A 17,376-nucleotide genomic window follows, 5' to 3' on the forward strand; every position below is an offset into this window, starting at 1 on the left:
CACTGTGTCCACGGCTCAGAGGCCAGCACACTTCACCCTGAACTGTGAGCTTCCTTTAATTGTACACTTCACTTTCATTTTCCCTTAGAGTTCTGGTTTGGGGAACTTCTCTGCCCTGTTCTGAAAACGGGAAACTACTCAAATGTCATCCATAGGGGAATGGTTCAGTAAAATGTGTCACGTCCAAACAGTGGAGGATCTGCTGCCTTTAGAAGAATGGGTTAGATTGATACATAGTGACGGGGAAGGGTCAAAGGTATATGATTAAGTTTTTAAATAGAAAAAAGCAACTCGCTGTAAAAAGTTATAAATTTATATATATATATATACATATATATGCTAATAGATGCACCACACTAAACGGTGTATAGTAGCCATCTGCAGGCAGTGTGTGACAAAAGAGGGTAAACTACCAAGAACTTTCATTTCCTGTGTGATAATTTTTGCAGTTTTTAAATTATTAGAACAAGTATAAATTTCGTAAGCAGAAAAAATATTTCTAAAATAATGAAAAAATATTGATAAAGACTTAAAAGACGTTATATAACAAACATACTAGGGTACAGCAAGTCTGGTCACATGAGTGAACCATTATAATACCTATGGCTGGAATTTAGCAGTCCATGAACCACTGAAATTGCATGAAAATTTGTATGCATATTTGTATTTTCTAGAGAGAGACTTCATACGTTTTATCAGGTTCTTGCAGGGGTCTGAGACCCAGAACAAGGTTAAAAACCATGATGCTTCCAGATACAAAGATAGCTGCTCAATCCCTCCATTTTTGTTATCATCTTATCATGAAACATTGTATTACTAAATTTCATAGCTCCTGCCAAAGGTAAAGTCTATAATCAGCACCGAAGTATAAAACTGTGGTTCTTCCTGCTGTATACACTCGATCTGCGGTGACCTAAATGGGAAGGAAATCTAAAAAAGAGGGTATATATGTATACATATAATTGATTCACTTTGCTGTACTGCAGAAACCAACACAACATTGTAAAGCAACTGTACTCCAATAAAATAAATAAATATGTAAAATAAAATTTAAAAATCGTGGTTCTTAGTCTCTTCCCTTATTTAAAGGGCCTCCTAATGCCTTAAAAGCAGTTCTAAGAGCAGGACAAAAAGTCACACCCCACTGATTAAATGTAATAATGCCATTTTCAGCCATATGCACAGACCTAGAGGTTGTCATACTGAGTGAAGTACGTCAGACAGAGAAAGAGAAATATCATATCATATGGCTTATGGGCAGAATCTTAAAAAAATTGATACAAATGAACATATTTACAGAATAGAAACAGACTCACAGACTTACAGAACGAACATATGGTTTCTGGGAGGAAGAGTGGTGGAGAGGGATTGTTAGGGAGTTTGGGATTGACATGTACAGGCTGCTGTATTTAAAATGGATAACCAGCAGGGAACTACTGTATAGCACAGGGAACTCTGCTCAATATTCTGTAATAACCTAACTGGGAAAAGAATTTGAAAAAGAATAAATACATGTATATGTATAACTGAATCACTTTGTTGTACACCTGAAACTAACACAACATTGTTAATCACCTATACTCCAATATAAAATAAAAAGTCACACCAGGCTGGTCTTGGGAGAAGAAAACTTCTAACAGGAACTGAAACCCTGCAATCATTCAGAGCTTGAGGACAGTTATCCAAGGCACAAATAGCCCTGTTTTCTCCACAGAGATGAGAGATTTGTAAAACGATGGGGGGGGGGAGGGGTGTAGGGATTCAAGGGGAGAAAGACATGGTTGCATCTGAATTAAGGGGGCCCCATTGGGTGGGTGGGATTAATTTGATCAGTTAAATAAGATTTCATGCAACATCATTTTGTCAGCCTTAAATTGAAAGAGGCTTTCATTATAAATGAACATTAAAATATGCAGCAAAATTATTGTTGCTATGATCTCTATTAGTACTGCCTGAATTAGAGTTAGAATTTATCTAAAAACTGGGCTTCTGGTGACCTTTGTGAAGCTGACTACCCCCAAGTCCCTAGGAATTACATGAGTCCACAAACTGTTTCACCACCTCTACCTCGATTCCACTGACAGTCTCCAGAACCAGGTACAGTACAGAGTTTGATAAACCTTAAGATCAAATGTGGATCAATAACAATTTGTAATTTAAGTGAGAAGCCATGGGTTATACCTGCACTGGCAAAATGAGTAGCATTTATTGGTGAAAATTAGGAATAATACTCTACTTTCCAAATGTGTTTTCCAGGGGGTTTATCACTGTCAAAATAAGCCAACTGTGGATTTAGTATGCAATTAAAGTGTCAAATATCCCAGAGTGCTAGTGCTGACATTACCTGACTACGAAGGTTTTACAGGCAAAGAAATTGAAGGGGTTCACATAATCCACCAAAGGCCATCGCTAAACACCATCACCTAACTATACTGATATCTGCCATATACAAAACATAGAAACAGGCACTGTACAAAACAGAAATGGACTCTCCAGGAGTTTTACAGTTTAGCTCGAAAAAGAAGATACAGTTAGTGAAGACAAGGAATTTATAACAAAATGCCCAAATGATGATAGGTAAAAATAATTCCATACTATTGGAATGAAAAGACATAGAGAAAGCACGTCTACAGGAGGGATGAGGATGAACCTCATGAAGAAGGAAGGGTTTAAACTAAATCTTAAAGGAGTTAGATATTGATGGTCAAAGTACAGTATGGGTAGGTCTACAGAATATGGCAACATCGTGGCCAAAGGTTGGAAATGGAAACACAAGACTGGGCTGACAAGAGAGTGAGAGAAGTAAAATGATTAAACGAGTCAGGTTGAATGGACTAATTTGGATAAGGAGACAAATAAGCCTGAAAATTTTATAAAATAATAATAACATGTTCTTAGTATATTTAAAGCACTTTAGGGTTTCCCTGGTGGCGCAGTGGTTGAGAGTCCGCCTGCCGATGCAGGGGACACGGGTTCGTGCCCCAGTCCGGGAAGATCCCACATGCCGCGGAGCGGCTGGGCCCGTGAGCCATGGCCTCTGAGCCTGCGCGTCCGGAGCCTGTGCTCCGCAACGGGAGAGCCACAGCAGTGAGAGGCCCGCGTACCGCAAAAAAAAAAAAAAAAAAAAAAAAGCACTTTAAATGCATTAGTTCATCAAATCCTCACATGAAGTAAATATCTTCAGTCTATAATTAAGGAAACTATGGCACAGAAAAATTAACTGGCTCACCTTTATTTCACCCAGTTAGTAAATGGTGGAGTCAGGATTCAAAGCCAGGCCAATCTAACTCAGAACCTGGGCCCAGAATCCCCATCTGACTCAAGAGTGGGAGGTCCTCAAAGGCCGGGCTAAAAATTCTGGGCTTCAGTATCAGGTGTAAAAATTGGGAGCTGGGTATCTCATAACCCTCGTATAATGCTTACAAGCATGGTTCATCACTACTCTACAAGCATTGCTTTATGTGATGATTTTTCCAACAATGTTAACTGAAAGTAACAAGTATTTATTGACCAGTCCCTTGACTGTAGTGCTGAGTTAGATATTATAGAGTTCTTCTTCCAGACTTTATTGGGAGAATCGGTTGTATCAGTATTCCGTCCCCATACTTGGCGCTTTTAGTCCCCAGGATTTAATTTTACCTGTTCTTCACCCACCACTTCTGCTAGAAATACAAATCATGACCATAAACACAATAATGTGTGTTTATTTTCAAATGCTCCCTGACATGTATAATCTTCCTGCAAGGAGAGCCACTCTTGTCAAATAATACATCCGTCCCTTAAAAACTGATTTCTCCATGTTAGGTTCATGTCTTAAAAGTCAGTTGGGTTCTTCAGTTACAGATGTACAGGACGTAACATCTGGACCCTCCTAGGGGGCAGGGGTGAACTCTTCCTCTGTTATACCCACAGTAGCCAAATGACTTCTTCTCCCACTGAGGAAAACCACAGAAAACTGTCTGCTAATGATTTACTGCCCAACCCCTAGCCCACAAATCAAAGAATTGGGATGAGTGAGAAATAAGGAAGAATGGCAGCCAGTGGCTATGAGATGGGGAGTGAGTGTTTCAGTTTATTTTCTTAAGCCAATTAATGATGAAGCAGCGTGGAGGGAAAGAAAGACACAACATGGCTGAGAAAGACTTTTTTTCCAGATAAATGGCCAGATATCAGATTCTGTAATAAGTACTTCCACCTATCAAAACACACACACACAGTAACTTTGGGGAGGAGGAGGAAGATATAGATCTTAAAAATACAAGGTAATATCCAGGAAGCCTTGTGGATATCGTAAAATGTTGGAACTTTGAAGGACCTTTGGAAATCATCTAATCCAGACATTGCAAAAACCAGGGTCCATGAACTATACACATGACAGACAGAGGTGTTTGGTTGGGCCCGCAGAATGTTGTTTGTTGTTGTTTAAATTGAGTCAACATTTTAAACTGGAGAAAAATTCACAGAATAATCCAGATATGTGGCTTCTCTTAAAAATGGAAGACCTACAGGTATTTTGGTTTTTTACAATTCGAAGGCTTGTGGGAACCATGCCTCAAGCAAGCCTATCAGTGCTGTTCTTCCAACAGCATTTGCTTACTTCATGTCTCTGTGTTGCATTTTAGTAATTCTCATTGTTTTTCAAACTTTTCATATTATTATATTTGTTATGGTGATCTGTGATCAGTGGTCTTTGATGTTACTATCGTCATTGTTTTGGGGTGCCACAAACCGCACCCATGTAACACAGGGAACTTAATAAATGTGTGTTCTGGTTCACCAAAACAAAGGAAGACCTAGCGGCACTGGGAGCCCTTTCCCAAATGGCGGAAGCAAGCTGGGGCAGCTTAAGAGAAGTCTTGAAGGCCCAGCTTTTGCCACAGCCCTACCACTGCCTCTTGTTCTGGAGTACAAAGGCTGGGCGCCAAAATTTTCAATAAAAATAAGAGAGCTAGTGCGCATACCACCTTGCCTCACTCATTTGTCGTACCTGCCAACTTTGAGTTTACAAGCTCTGCTCTAGTCCAATCCTCTCATTTAGAGAAGAGCAACTCAGCTAGAGTAGTAAAGTGACTTACAAAACTCAGTGCCTTAAGAGTAAAATTTTCATACACAAGGGGTCCTGACAAACGGAGGATACGCACAACTGAATTTAGGCTGTGTACATGCACCTGGGGAGCAAAGCTGACATCTCAGTCACTTTATTCACACAGTGCCCCTTCCCTCCCCCAAAAAAGGGCAAAGGAAGATTCTCAAGTTTTCAGAATAAATGTACTGCCTAGTTTGGCTTGGTGTAGACAGTTTTGATGTGCCCACATTTCAGATATGACGCCCGTTTATCCTGAGGGTGTGATTTATGAGGGGACATACAAACTGCTTACTATATACATGAAAATACTTCTAAAACTGAGACTGCATAAAAACAGAACGGGGATGAGGGGAGGATGTCTAAAAACTCCTCTTCAGAAAATGTAACTGATCTATCAGAAGGGAAGTGACTGAGATTTACTGAATGACAGCTTGTGACTGAGGTATGATGGGTACATTTACTCCGTTTAACCCTTACAGCAGCCCAAGAAAGTGGTACTGTAACTTTTACTTTACAAGGAAAGATCCTGGAGCTCAGAGTCATTCAATAGCTTGAAGATGACCTGGCTATTCAGTCAGGGACCACACCGAGATGCAGTCTCTGATGAGCACACTGGTAATGTTCATGACCAGGAAACGTGGCTCATTCCTGCTCACCAATTATTTGTTTCCTAAGCCTGCCCATCGCCAAAGCCCACCAAGGGCTATGTACAAAGACTTTCATAAATGTCACACTTGGAACAACCTTAACTTACAAAATCAATTCCTTTACGCAGGTTCTTGAACAGGTTAAGAAAGCTTTGGTCCTTCCTATTATACAGCCAGCGAGGCCTAGGCAGGTGTGACTGCAAGAATTAATAAAAGTCGCCTCTCTAAATAAGATTTCTCCTTTAGAATTGTTTCAAAAGTTAGTAGTCAAGGATTTAGCTGAGTACACAAGCCAAGAGCAGCACATTTGCGGATGGATAAGAATAATAACTAAAATCAAAGTAAGAAGTAACTCAAGAACAAGAGCTTTTGAAGAGTCAGGAATTTGATTAAAATTCACTTGCTTTTTTTTTCTATAATGAAACAGTTCTTTAACCACAAAACAGCTTTTATAATAATGCAGAAGAGTACGGTTCCAAGTAAAACACTCCCCCCATTTTAATCATGGCTATTATTTTTGAAAATGAAAATGGCTGAGGTCATTGTAATCTATTTTAGGGTTTGCATGGGTTGGTGGTATTTTTTTCTTGGCTTTGAGATCTCCAAGTTACCAGCTAAATGTTATAGGTTTTGCTATGTGCCCTTTCAAATCCCATTCTTTTTAATAATGTTGTCCTTTATCCACATAAATTAGAGTGAATTCTACTTCCTTTCCTAACAACTCCAGATGGGGTCCACACTTTAAAGAGGACCAGAACTTGCGTTTTCTTTTTAATTAAGTGTGTACTTCTTAGAACAAGTATGTTCCCATCTGAATAAAAATGCTGTGGATGTTCAAATGCTGAGAGATTAGTAAAAACGTAGGATTCGTGTGGTCCATTTCAAAACCATACTGAAATATTAGGATAACACATGTGTATCTACCCCTTCCAACTTACAAAGGCAGACAAAGATAGATGAATAAAAATGCCCGGAAACAAAACTCCATCTGGGCAGAGTTCCACACCTGCCAATGCTTATGGAGTGCAGAAGCCTACAGATAGCCATTTAGGACACATCAGTGAAGCTCTCTGTCCTGTAGGACCCAGCAGGCAACATTATCAAATATCTAAAGACAGTACAGTTACACAGTCAAGCCTCCCTTTGTATGTGATTAATATTGCACTGACTTTCTGAACTTAGCTTGGTTTTTTAACATAATTCACTACCACATCACACAGAACAGCCCAAGATCCTCTAAATAGCACCTACTCAGCCACACGTAAGAGAATGTCTTTGCAAAACACACATGTTGTTCAGGTCTGCCTATTAAAATGCCTTACGCTCTGTTTGTTTGTTTATTTTTTTAAAAATCAACTTGCAAGGCCAATGTAATAAGATGCTGTAGCTTTTATGGAAGAGGTGAAATAATTTTAAACACAGACACACAATGAGTTTATTTATTTAGAAACTTGTTAAATAGAGTCTGGGAATTCAAATATTCAATGTTGACATTGTACAGAACTGGCCAGGAGCCAGAACCCAGTCTCCAGAGGGACCCATTGGACAAGGAATTCAGGGCTTTCTCTCCTCCCACTTGAGCTAAATAGGTAGAGGCCATTAGTTATACCCACAGCAATATCTGAACCGCACTCAAATAAGCTGCCCTAGCCAGGGCACTTCAAAGGAGGGTAAGTGTGTTTAGCTTTTTAGTGCTGAACTGGAGCAATATGTCACACTTTTGAAAGAGTTTTGTAAACAGTTTCTTCCTTATGTAGAAACGTCTCTGAAGTTTCTTGTATGGCATGTAAGCAAAGGTAATTAACAAGGATTACACTTTTTTCATTTACTGGGGGAAAAAATATAATACCCATCTGTGTGCAAACTGGGGATCTGGAAGAAGAAACATGCTGTTTCTCTCTTCCTTTCTCCCCTCTCGTGTTTTGTTCCATTTGTTTGTCTCATTTTTATCCTCTTCCTCACACTTCTTCTCACTACCCAGCCAATTTCCTTGAGAACTCCCTGGTAAACTCAGAAGGCCAGAAGAGTGGGAAGGGGAAAATCTAATTTTAGAAAGAGGACCTTGGCAAATGGAGTGGGAAGGGAACTAATGATTCATACTGGGCCACCCAGCCGAAAAGAAAAGCAGACTCCACAGATCTTTGTAGAAAGGGCCTAGAGCCTCGCTTCCAGCCCAGGAAGGGTTAACCACCTCTCCAGAAAAATGTGCCTGGCGTCCTTAAAATGTGACTGTCTCCTCCCGCCCCATCTCCCCACTAGCCCCTCTCTTCCCTGCCTGGTGGGCTAGGAAGGGGCCTGCCCTGCCAGGAAGAGTGAATGAGTGTGTGCCCCCCCTCCGCACTTGATGTTCCTGAACCCCTGAGCTGTGAGTGTGTGTGAGGGCGCATGTGTTCCTGTGCTGTACACGGTCAATGCAAACCCGGCTCCGAGGGAAGCAGCGCGCCAGGCGCGCAGCACCTCTGAGGATGAAGAGGCAAGAAGCTTTCTGGGCTGAGCTTGGGAGCCAGGAGCCCAGCAGCGGGAGGAGGGAGGTGTGGGGAGGCCTGGGCGAGCACTGCCTCCCTGCTCTCTAGGGCCTCCCCAGCTCCACCCCCAGGCCCCATCACAGCGGGTTCTGATGGGAGGGGTGGGAGGGTGTACCCAGCTCTTGGGAATAGGGTTCTGCCAGGCTCTGAGTACCTTGGGAACAGGGTAAGAGCCATTGGCCAGAAGATGACAAGTCAAGTTTCCCCACTTCAGGGCCCGCTTCCAGCAGAGGCAAAACGAAGGAGGTGTGGGGAGAGAGGAGCCTGGGCCAGGCGTGCAGAGGGCAACGAGTCGGTGCTCTCTTGCCCTCCTTTTCCCTACTTGCCCGGGGGGACGGAGCCGGGAGTCCCCAGCTGTGTGGCCTTCCTACCCCAGGCAACTTCTGCAGCCTCGGATAACCTGGCCCCAACTCGGAGAAATGAAATAAAATAAACTCCCAAACGACAAGATGTTTAAAGAAAAACTGCTTAGAATTATTACCATCAACTTTTAAAAAAGAAGAAGAAAGTAAAAATGTCATGGAATGACGCGTTCATTTCTATTCGATTAGTGTCCTACGTGTTAAATGTCTGCGGAGGAGGCCGCGCCCCGGGCAGTAAGGAGAGGACTCTGCTCAGAAAGCCTGCGAGCTGGGCTCCCCCCGCAAAAGACACAATCACGCACACTTATACACACACCGCCACGCGCATCGTCACCCAGACCTGCGACTCCTCAGCCCCTACAAATAAAAACCTGAAAAAGGAGCCTTTTATTCCGGGCTTCCTGCCCCTGTAGCTAATGAACCGTCCCCTTCCACAGTGTTGACGATGAGTGTGAGGGGGAAATGAAAAGCGTTGTTAACCTTCCCCTAAACACAGATTTTTTTTTTTTTTTTTTTTTTTTTTTTAGCGAAACACATCAAAATGCTGCAGGAAGACTGCGCTCCAAGTGCCAAATGCAATAAAGAAGTCCTAAGCCAGGGTAATGGTCAAGTAATGGCAAATTAACCGCCTTCCTAAAAGGGGCCTCTGCCTCCGTAGGGCAAACGCTTTTTCCCTCCTCAAAAGCAGTCTGAAGTAAACAAATAAAATACGTGTTTTAAACAAAGCTCTGTGTTTTAATCTGAGTTATTTTAAGGATGAAGGAAAACGCAAGCAGTTGGGCATAGGGGCAGTGGAGGCTGGAACCTGGGCTTGCGGTTCCTTTACTATCTTAGGTATTGGGCTGCTAAGGTGAGGAATTAAAGCGCGAGCGGAAGGGTCATCATCTACCTTACCTACTTCAGAGCCTCTTTTTAAACAGAGATCAAGTGTACAAGCAACAAGTGCCCCCCCCCCTTCCCGCCTTGCCGGGGTCTTGCTAATCGCATCGCCTTCTGGGTCTTTACGAGACTTCTGCGGGCCCGGTAGCTAAGGCGGAGGGGGGTTATTCGTTGCAACTCGTTCATTGCTGTGATTGAAACCCTGCCGGGTGTCACTTTAGGGAAGTGGGGTTCCTTCGGTGTTTCGGGCCCTAGACATGCTGGGCAGATCCAGCTTCACTTCTTTCCCATCACCAGAAGAAAACAGTTGCAACTGGCATTTCTGGCACGGCCCAGGTGCTGTCCTTGCCGCCCAAGAAAACGGCTGGGAAGCCTCACGGCGCTGCCAGAGCCTGCTTGGCTTTAGTTTTCTTTTCTTAAAGGTGGGAATAAAGGCCAAGGGCTTTAGACAGTACAAATGTCAATCTTCTTGCTTTTCCCTTCTTTATTTTTTTAATGAAATGGTTTATTCCTCCCAAATGATTTGCAACCAATTTATCGGTTTTAACTATTGTGTAAAAAAAAAAAAAAAAAAAGAAGCCCTGTAAGTTGGGAAGTAGGCTGTGCATTCAGTCTGAGTTTAACTTCAGCGGGTACTTTCAGGGTCTGTGGTCCCTAGTTTGGGTTCATGGAATGCTGTACCACAGCCAAGATCGCGACAGGACTTGGCCACCAAAGAAATTTACAAAACACAAAAAGAATAACAATCTATCAAGAAAACGACTGTTTCTAAGTGATTTGATTCCATTGCAATGTTTACTTTTGCAACAAGAAAGGTGGTTTTGTTTTTTAAAGTATGCTGGTCACACTGCCTCTTCCTAACCCAGAGAAAGAAAGAAACCGGTGCAGACACAGCCACAAAGTTTTCGTTAGATTCACAGCAGGGGTAACCGACTGTCTCCGCCATGCGCTAGGAAACTCACGCACTACGCTGGGGAAGGAAATAGCGCTTTAAAATACAAAAAAATCCTTAGTTTTAATATGATTTCCTTTATTACCCAGACTGCAACTGAAGAATTGCATAAAGCAGCGCTCCTGTCTGAGAAAGGGAGCCGCGGCGGCAACAGCTGGAGCAGCGAGCGAGAACCTGAGGCTTAGCAAGAAAAGTTTGTAAGAGTTCGCATCTAGTTATCAGAAAGCCGCAGCAGCATCCTTAGAAACACTAGAGACAAAATAAACGGGTCTTCCTCTGGATGAATGACAAGTATCATCAGATCGGGAACCGGGCTCGGTTTCTGGATGTTGAGTGGCCTGTGCGTGCGGGAATGTTTTAATACGGCAGCGTACAACTTGGTAATTAAAATAGTCGGAAAAGTTGCCCAAGAAATTCGAAGGGTTTTGTGTTCTGCTTTCACTTCGGCGGATACCAGGCAATGAGGCGCGCGAAGCGTTCGGCTTTCATTTCACAACTTAGGCAGCGTTGAAATCGGCTCTCCCACCCCCGTCTCGTCCCCCCAACCACACACACATACACACACACACACACACGCGCCTAACCTTCAGTCGGAATTGAAGCCCCCAGGCCTCCGAGCATATGTACATTTATTCCTCCTCATGAAAATAAAGACATCGGCCCCATTAAACGCAAACAGGAAAAATAGAAGTTCCACTGGCGCGCTTTGACACTATCCAAGCTAAGTGAAATGAACAATATCCGAAAGATAATTAGATGAACTGATGACCCAAAGAGCCCTATACATAGGTTGATCCCTGAGACCAGAGCGAAAGGAAACGTATTTGGGCATGAGGGAGTGCTTGGGTGAGGACTGGAAGAAGCACTGGAAAGACGCCTAGGATGACAGCATCTCGCCGGGCTAGACCGCGGACGCTTACCGCCAAAGAAACCGAGCCCGCCGAGGTGCCTCTGCCTGCCGCGCGGCTGTGGCGGGGACACCAAAGGCGGGAAGGCGCGGGGCGTACTTGGCTTTAATACGCAGGGGTGGGAGAGACTGGGGATTTCACTTGAGGGACGCATCCCACCCCACCACCCCATCTCTACTTTCTCTGGTCCACAAGCAAAACAATTAGAGTTCTGTTTTCAGCGAGGGGAAGAGCGAACGGCGGCCTTTGCTTTTCCGAGGCTGCTCCAGCCCCGCGTGCTGACACCTTGAGGAGGAGCGCTTTGGACTGCTCCAGATTGCTCCAGTTCTCGGCACCGCTGGGTACCCTTAGACTCGAGGTAGAAACATTTGGACAAACCCAGTCCCGTCGCCTACAGTCCCGGCTGAGGCTCTAGCTTTCTCGGACAGTGTCGGCTCGGCGGGCAAGGCCGGGCAAAGTCACCCAACACTTCTGCGAGAAGAGTGGGGGATGGGCGTACCGTCGCCCCCGCCCCGAACTCAATAGCCCTTGTCCCGCGTGACGAAGGCCGCTCCACGCCGGGCAGGCAGGGGGCGCCGGGGAGGGTTAGTGACCCGAGACGTCCAGAAGTAGCGCGGGAGGCTCCGCCGTACCCTCTCCGCGGCCCAGTGTCCCTGCAGCCCGCCCCCTGGGGGTCACTCGGCGCCCAGCCAGCCTGGAGCTCGCGGGCCGGAGCGCGCCCTTTCGGCCTCCTTCTCCTCGGCGGCTGTCGCCGCTGGCTGTGCGCCCTCCACTCCCGGCTCTCCAGGCGCTCGCGGGGCCTCTTCTCTCCCCACCTGCCCGCAGCTCTGCTGAGCCGGTAGCTCGGCTCTGCCCGTGCCCTCCCCACCCCACCCCCACCAGACTACAGCCTCCACCCTCGTCTCCCCCACTCCCCACCCCAGTCCTCCCGCCTCGCCGCGCACGCCTGAGTGCACGGCCGAGCGCACAGCGCCCACTACCGCAACTGCCGCTCGGCGCAGCCCGCCAGCCCGCGCAACTTCCAGCGGCCGCCTCGCAACTTTTCCCAACTCCACCACTGATGCCCGCCGCCGCCGCCACTGAGGCTCCCTGCGAGCCTGCCACCCACCCCAAACCCCAGAAACAAACCCAGACGCGAAAAGCCTCCTCTCCCCAGCCCGCCCCCCACCCCATTCCCCGCTCCCCCTCCCACACCCGGGACCAGCTGGTTGGCCAGAGGCAACTCTCCTCCGCCTGGGGGGAAGGAGAGGGGAGGGGGAGACTCTCGCGTCTCCTCTCCCCCACCCCCCACCCCCCACCCCCCACCCCACCCCTTCCCGCTCGCTCTCGCGCTCTCTCCTCCCTCCCACCCAGGTCTTTGCTGCCCCCACCCCGCCCCCACCCCGGGGTTGCCACAGCTGGTCCGTGCACGGGGTTTGAGGGCTGCCCCGGCTCCTCTGGTGCCCAAACAAGGAGCGAGAGCTCGGGCGGCCGGCGCGGAGGCTGAGACCGGCAGGTTGCTGGGTCTGCTCTGCGCCTGCCCTCCGCCCGGGGCCCCGGCGCGAGAGGCAGCCCCGCGCTCCCTCCCGGAGCGCTGTAGACAGATATGCAAGATGGCAGAGGAGGGTGAAAGCCAATAGAAAAGGGATATTGCACCTACTTGTGGCCAGTTTCCTTGCCCTGCCTTTGGATCTCATGCTGTGCCCAGTCCTGCAGCCGCTGGTGTGTGGTTGGGTTTTTTTTTTCTTGGATCTTTTCCTTCTTTTGCTCTCCCTCTCCCTCCCTCCCTCTCCTCTCTCTCTCTCTCTCTCACACACACACACACACACACACACTTACACACACTCACTCTCTGTCTTTCCCTCTTTCACTCTCTCTCCCTCCCTCTCTCCCTTTCTCTCAATCCACACTCGCTATCTCTCCAGCATTGTCAGTTTGGACACCTTCGCACATGCGCGCTAGACGCCCCTCCAACATCTCAACGCCGCCAAAAAAAGTTTGGAGCGATTTATCACTTTGATTTGGAGATCTTGTCAGATGGCAATCGCCGAGGAGGCGGAGAAAGGGAGCCACGGGGAGGGCGGCGGGGGGCGGGGAGCGAGCACAGGGAGTCGGAGGGGAGCAGACACCTCGCCCAAAAAAAAAAAAAAAAAAGAAAGAAATGAAAAGACTAGGGCAAATGATTGATTTCGTGTTGGAATCACCAGTAAGCTTGTATTATTAGTATTATTGTTTATCCCAACATAAAGTGCAGGAAATTTTCTATACCGTCCTTGGGGAAAAGCAAGAAGTGGGGGGAGGGGAGACGACATTTAAAATCTTTCCCACACTAAAGAACTAGAAGGACCGGACTCTCGGCGAGCGATCCAGGAGAAAGTGAGAATCATCCTGAACTTCGGGAAATCTGCTGCCGCTGTTACTGCTACTGAAGCTATTGCGGCTTCTGCTTTCAGAGTTGAAAGCAGAATAAATGTTTCTTCCTTGACTTTAGGTGTAATGCCAACGTTTTCTGCCATCCTTGTAACATATCAGTTGGTCTATTCTCACCAAGTAGTGATGATCACCCTTGATTCCCAGGTCCCGGAAAGCTTGGGCATTTGACATCCAAGACCTTCTGCCTTCCCTGAGGTCGGCTGTCACCTTCCGGCCTCCCCCACCGCTGCCCCCGTCGCCTCCTGCTGCAGCTCAGCCTGCCTGCAATTTCACTCACTCGCTTAAACCCACGACCTCCCGGGTCACAAGAAGGAGGAGGTGGGGGAGAAATCCCCCCACACCTCTTAAAAAATACATTCTTGAAATTTGCTTTAATTACAGGATTTACCAAAGAAGTGGGCACGCAGAAATGGGGACCTCTTAAAGGAGCTAGCTGTGTTCAAGGTATGAATCAATCCCAAATATGTATGGATTTTCTCTTGGTACAACCTCCTTGCACTAAACAATTTCGTTCAGTGCCTTCCATGAGCTATTTATGTCTCCATTAATATCTGTTGCAAACCCTGTCAGACACCATAAAAGAAAATTACAATCTTTTTGTCTCTGTGCTGCAACGATACATCCTTGATGTTCAAGTTAAAGGAAAGAGAAAAGAATATCAGGTCCTGGGCGAGAGTTTGGCAAAGGCAGAGTAGGGGAAGGAAGATAACTGAGAAGGCTCAGTTGTACCTGTTGTCATTTATTGTCAAAACTAGGACTGGGGATGTGAATGAACAAATAGCAAGGGTTAACCCCAAAGAGTATTATCCATCAATGGCTTGCAGGAAATTAAAATTCGAAAGATTCACCCTGCCAGGGATACCCATCAACTTCTCTTTCTCCAGAGCTGTGTAATTCCAGGGGCATTTAGCTGTAAGATACAGGTCCCTGGAAAATCAAGCTACAGGTCCCAAGGGAGACAGATGTGTCATGTTGAAATGTGAGGAAGGGAAGTGGGGAGGCAGAGAAGGGTAAAGGAAGGAATTATACAGAGTAGGAGTAAAACAGCTTCCAAAAGAGAAGGCTCTGGTGCCCAAACACACGGGCACAAGAGAACTCTATCATCCCTTCTAGACTAAAGAGGCAAGTTGGGGGTTCGGGATGTTTCCAGTCCTTCTACAATTTCTATTGCCCTGTACATACAGGTGTTGTGCTTATACATTCAGCTGGTGCAAAAGCACCAGGCACTTCAGCACTCTGGATGTAGATGCCCAGGGTCTGTGATTGTGAGTTCACTGGCTTCCCTCAGTTTAGATGAAGGAGTGCCTTCCCTGCGACCAGTAAATGTCCTCGGTGGAAAAAGAGAAATGGGGCTTGAGAGCTTTCACCAAAGGGAGTAAAATCTCTAGGGAGAGAAACGCACTAGACTGGCCGTCAAGAAGTTCAGAGAAACTGCTTCTGATCAATTTAAGGGACTCTCTGGGGACCCTCACCTAGGCCAGAGGACAGAGGGGCAGCCCGAAGGATCAAGCCCCTCCCAGCTATCAGAACCTAAAGGTCCTTGGCCTTCAGGAGGGGAGGTGGAGTCCACTAAGGACCAAAGAGCGCCCTGGACAGGAGGAGGCTCTGCCTGGGACGTTTCATTTCACCTTCTCACTCCGGGGGGGATGGGGGGGCTGAAAAAAAATAAAAGCAGTTACCACCTTCCCCTCCACTTTTCTACTTGATTCCTTTCATCTCATCCCCAGGGGGTCTATATCCGGGTCCCACTGCAGAGAGGAGGTTAAGAGGAGGGACGGGGAATTTCCTAGGAAATGAAGGTACCATGTAATCAAACCCAAGATTAAATACAAGACCCACACGTGAAGCTGCGATGGTTGTTTCGGCTGAGAAATTATAAACCACGTGGCGGGTCAGGGGGTGAGATGGGGGCTGTGAGGAGAACTGGGTGGGATATGGAAAACTAAAGAAAATCAAAGCTGATGCCCCCAACTTCAAAGATCTCCGTCGTTGAAGCTTTTCTAGAGGGTATGGGGTGGGGGGAGTGAGGCGCGGCTGGAGCACCCTCCCCTTCTGGTTTTTAAAATCCCTGGGGTCGCGGTCGCTTCAGCGAAAGGGTCTTTTGCCTGGTCGTTACAAGAGTTTCCGGACACGAGCGAATCCAACATATTCTAACCGAAATAATAAACACAAACTCCTCTGTGCCCTCGGGCCAAAGCATTGTGAAAAGATAAGGCATCATTCTTTTTGTTGTTGTTGTTGAACAAAAGTATTCACGAAATCGTCATTTTTATTTTCAAACCTGAAAGCTGGGTTTCTTTTCTTTTCTTTTCTTTTCTTTCTTTCTTTCTTTCATTCTTTCTTTCTCTCTCTCTCTCTCTCTCTCTCTTTTTCTTTCTTTCTTTCATGTGCTTTCTGCCCTAAGTGAGTGTTAATAAAAGAACTAACGTGCTAGTTCAAGTGTGTTTAACCTGATGGAGCAAACGCCCAGCAGCAGCGGACTGCGCTCACCGCCTGCAGCGCGGGAACCCCTGCGCGCCAAGCCCGGTGGGTTCCCACTCCCAAGTGCCTGGACCCCGTCAGTTCCACCTGTCCCAAGTCTCAGCCGTGAGACCCAAGCAGGTGACTTTCTGTTCAGCGGCCCCTGGGGTTCCCGACACCCTTTGACGTCCCGTCTAAGCTGTCGCTGGAGCAAGAGAAAAGAGGCCTCCAACAAGTTGGCGGAGCTGCCCTCGCTGCCCGCCCCCACACCGTCCGCCTTTCCCTCTCCTGGTGCAATTCGTTTCCTTAAGGGGCAGTAGCATGTGTCCCACGTTTTCTTGCGTTTCCTCCCACGGAAGCGGGCATCCTGGAAGCAATGCGTCCTTGGAAAGTCGATGAGTTTACGGGCTGTTTGGATTTACTTGTTTCACTACTGTCATTTTTTTTCTTTCGGATTTTTTTTTCTTTTTTTAAAAGCAGAAGCGGAGCACTCGAGATGGGAGTTGGAAGAAAGATGGGTCGTTGAAGAAGAGAACAGGACAAGTATACCTTTTTTTCCAACTATATTTCTCTAATTAATGCTAGAAACAGCAAAGAACCGATTTTCAATACATTACATGCAACAGGAAATTTTCCTTTCCTCGCACCATGATTGAACCAGCCCCACAGTATCTTTGGAAGAAAGTTTGAATTCTTTAAGGAGGTATTTTTTGGCCTATTGTCTTTGTGCAGTGAACTTTACATCTTGCTATTCAATCACAACCTATATTCTCTTGGCTACCAGCAAGATTAATTTAATCATTGTAATGCAATTATTAATACTGTTTACCCAACGCGGGGTTTCAGTTTGGCTGTTAAGAAATTAAACTCTCGCTGGGTGACCAGAGCTAGGCGGGGGTTTCTTCATGTTGAAATGAAACAGTCCTCTTTATTTAGTCTCAGAGCTCTAGCTATCGGCCATCGGCTCAATTAGCCAAAATGGAAACAATTTTCATTCATTGCAATAACTCACTGTTCTAGAGATCGCTTTCAAAATATACACTTTATTATTATATGCTGACCTCGGTGGCGTGGAGTGGCAATAAAAGAAGGAGGCAGGGAGATCTATCTAGCCCCCTTGGGCTATAATTATTAGAAATTAATTG

General features: G+C 46.3%; 1 protein-coding gene across 7 annotated transcripts in view; it reads right to left on the bottom strand.

Moving 5' to 3' along the window:
- MECOM (MDS1 and EVI1 complex locus) overlaps positions 1 to 13,350 on the bottom strand; it is a 566,735-nt gene extending 553,385 nt beyond the window's left edge. For 2 of the 7 annotated variants that reach the window (XM_067737973.1, XM_067737972.1), the window contains exon 1: positions 12,999 to 13,345. In XM_067737973.1, the coding sequence (XP_067594074.1) occupies positions 12,999 to 13,035 (37 nt within the window). In that variant the 5' untranslated portion in view covers positions 13,036 to 13,345. Of the gene's footprint in view, positions 1 to 12,998 lie in introns of all 7 variants that reach the window. The other 5 variants (XM_067737975.1, XM_067737974.1, XM_067737977.1 and 2 more) reach the window with 4 other exon arrangements.
- Positions 13,351 to 17,376: the final 4,026 nt, after the last annotated feature.

This window comes from Pseudorca crassidens, chromosome 5 (assembly GCF_039906515.1).
Source record: "Pseudorca crassidens isolate mPseCra1 chromosome 5, mPseCra1.hap1, whole genome shotgun sequence".
Classification (NCBI taxonomy): domain Eukaryota; kingdom Metazoa; phylum Chordata; class Mammalia; order Artiodactyla; family Delphinidae; genus Pseudorca; species Pseudorca crassidens.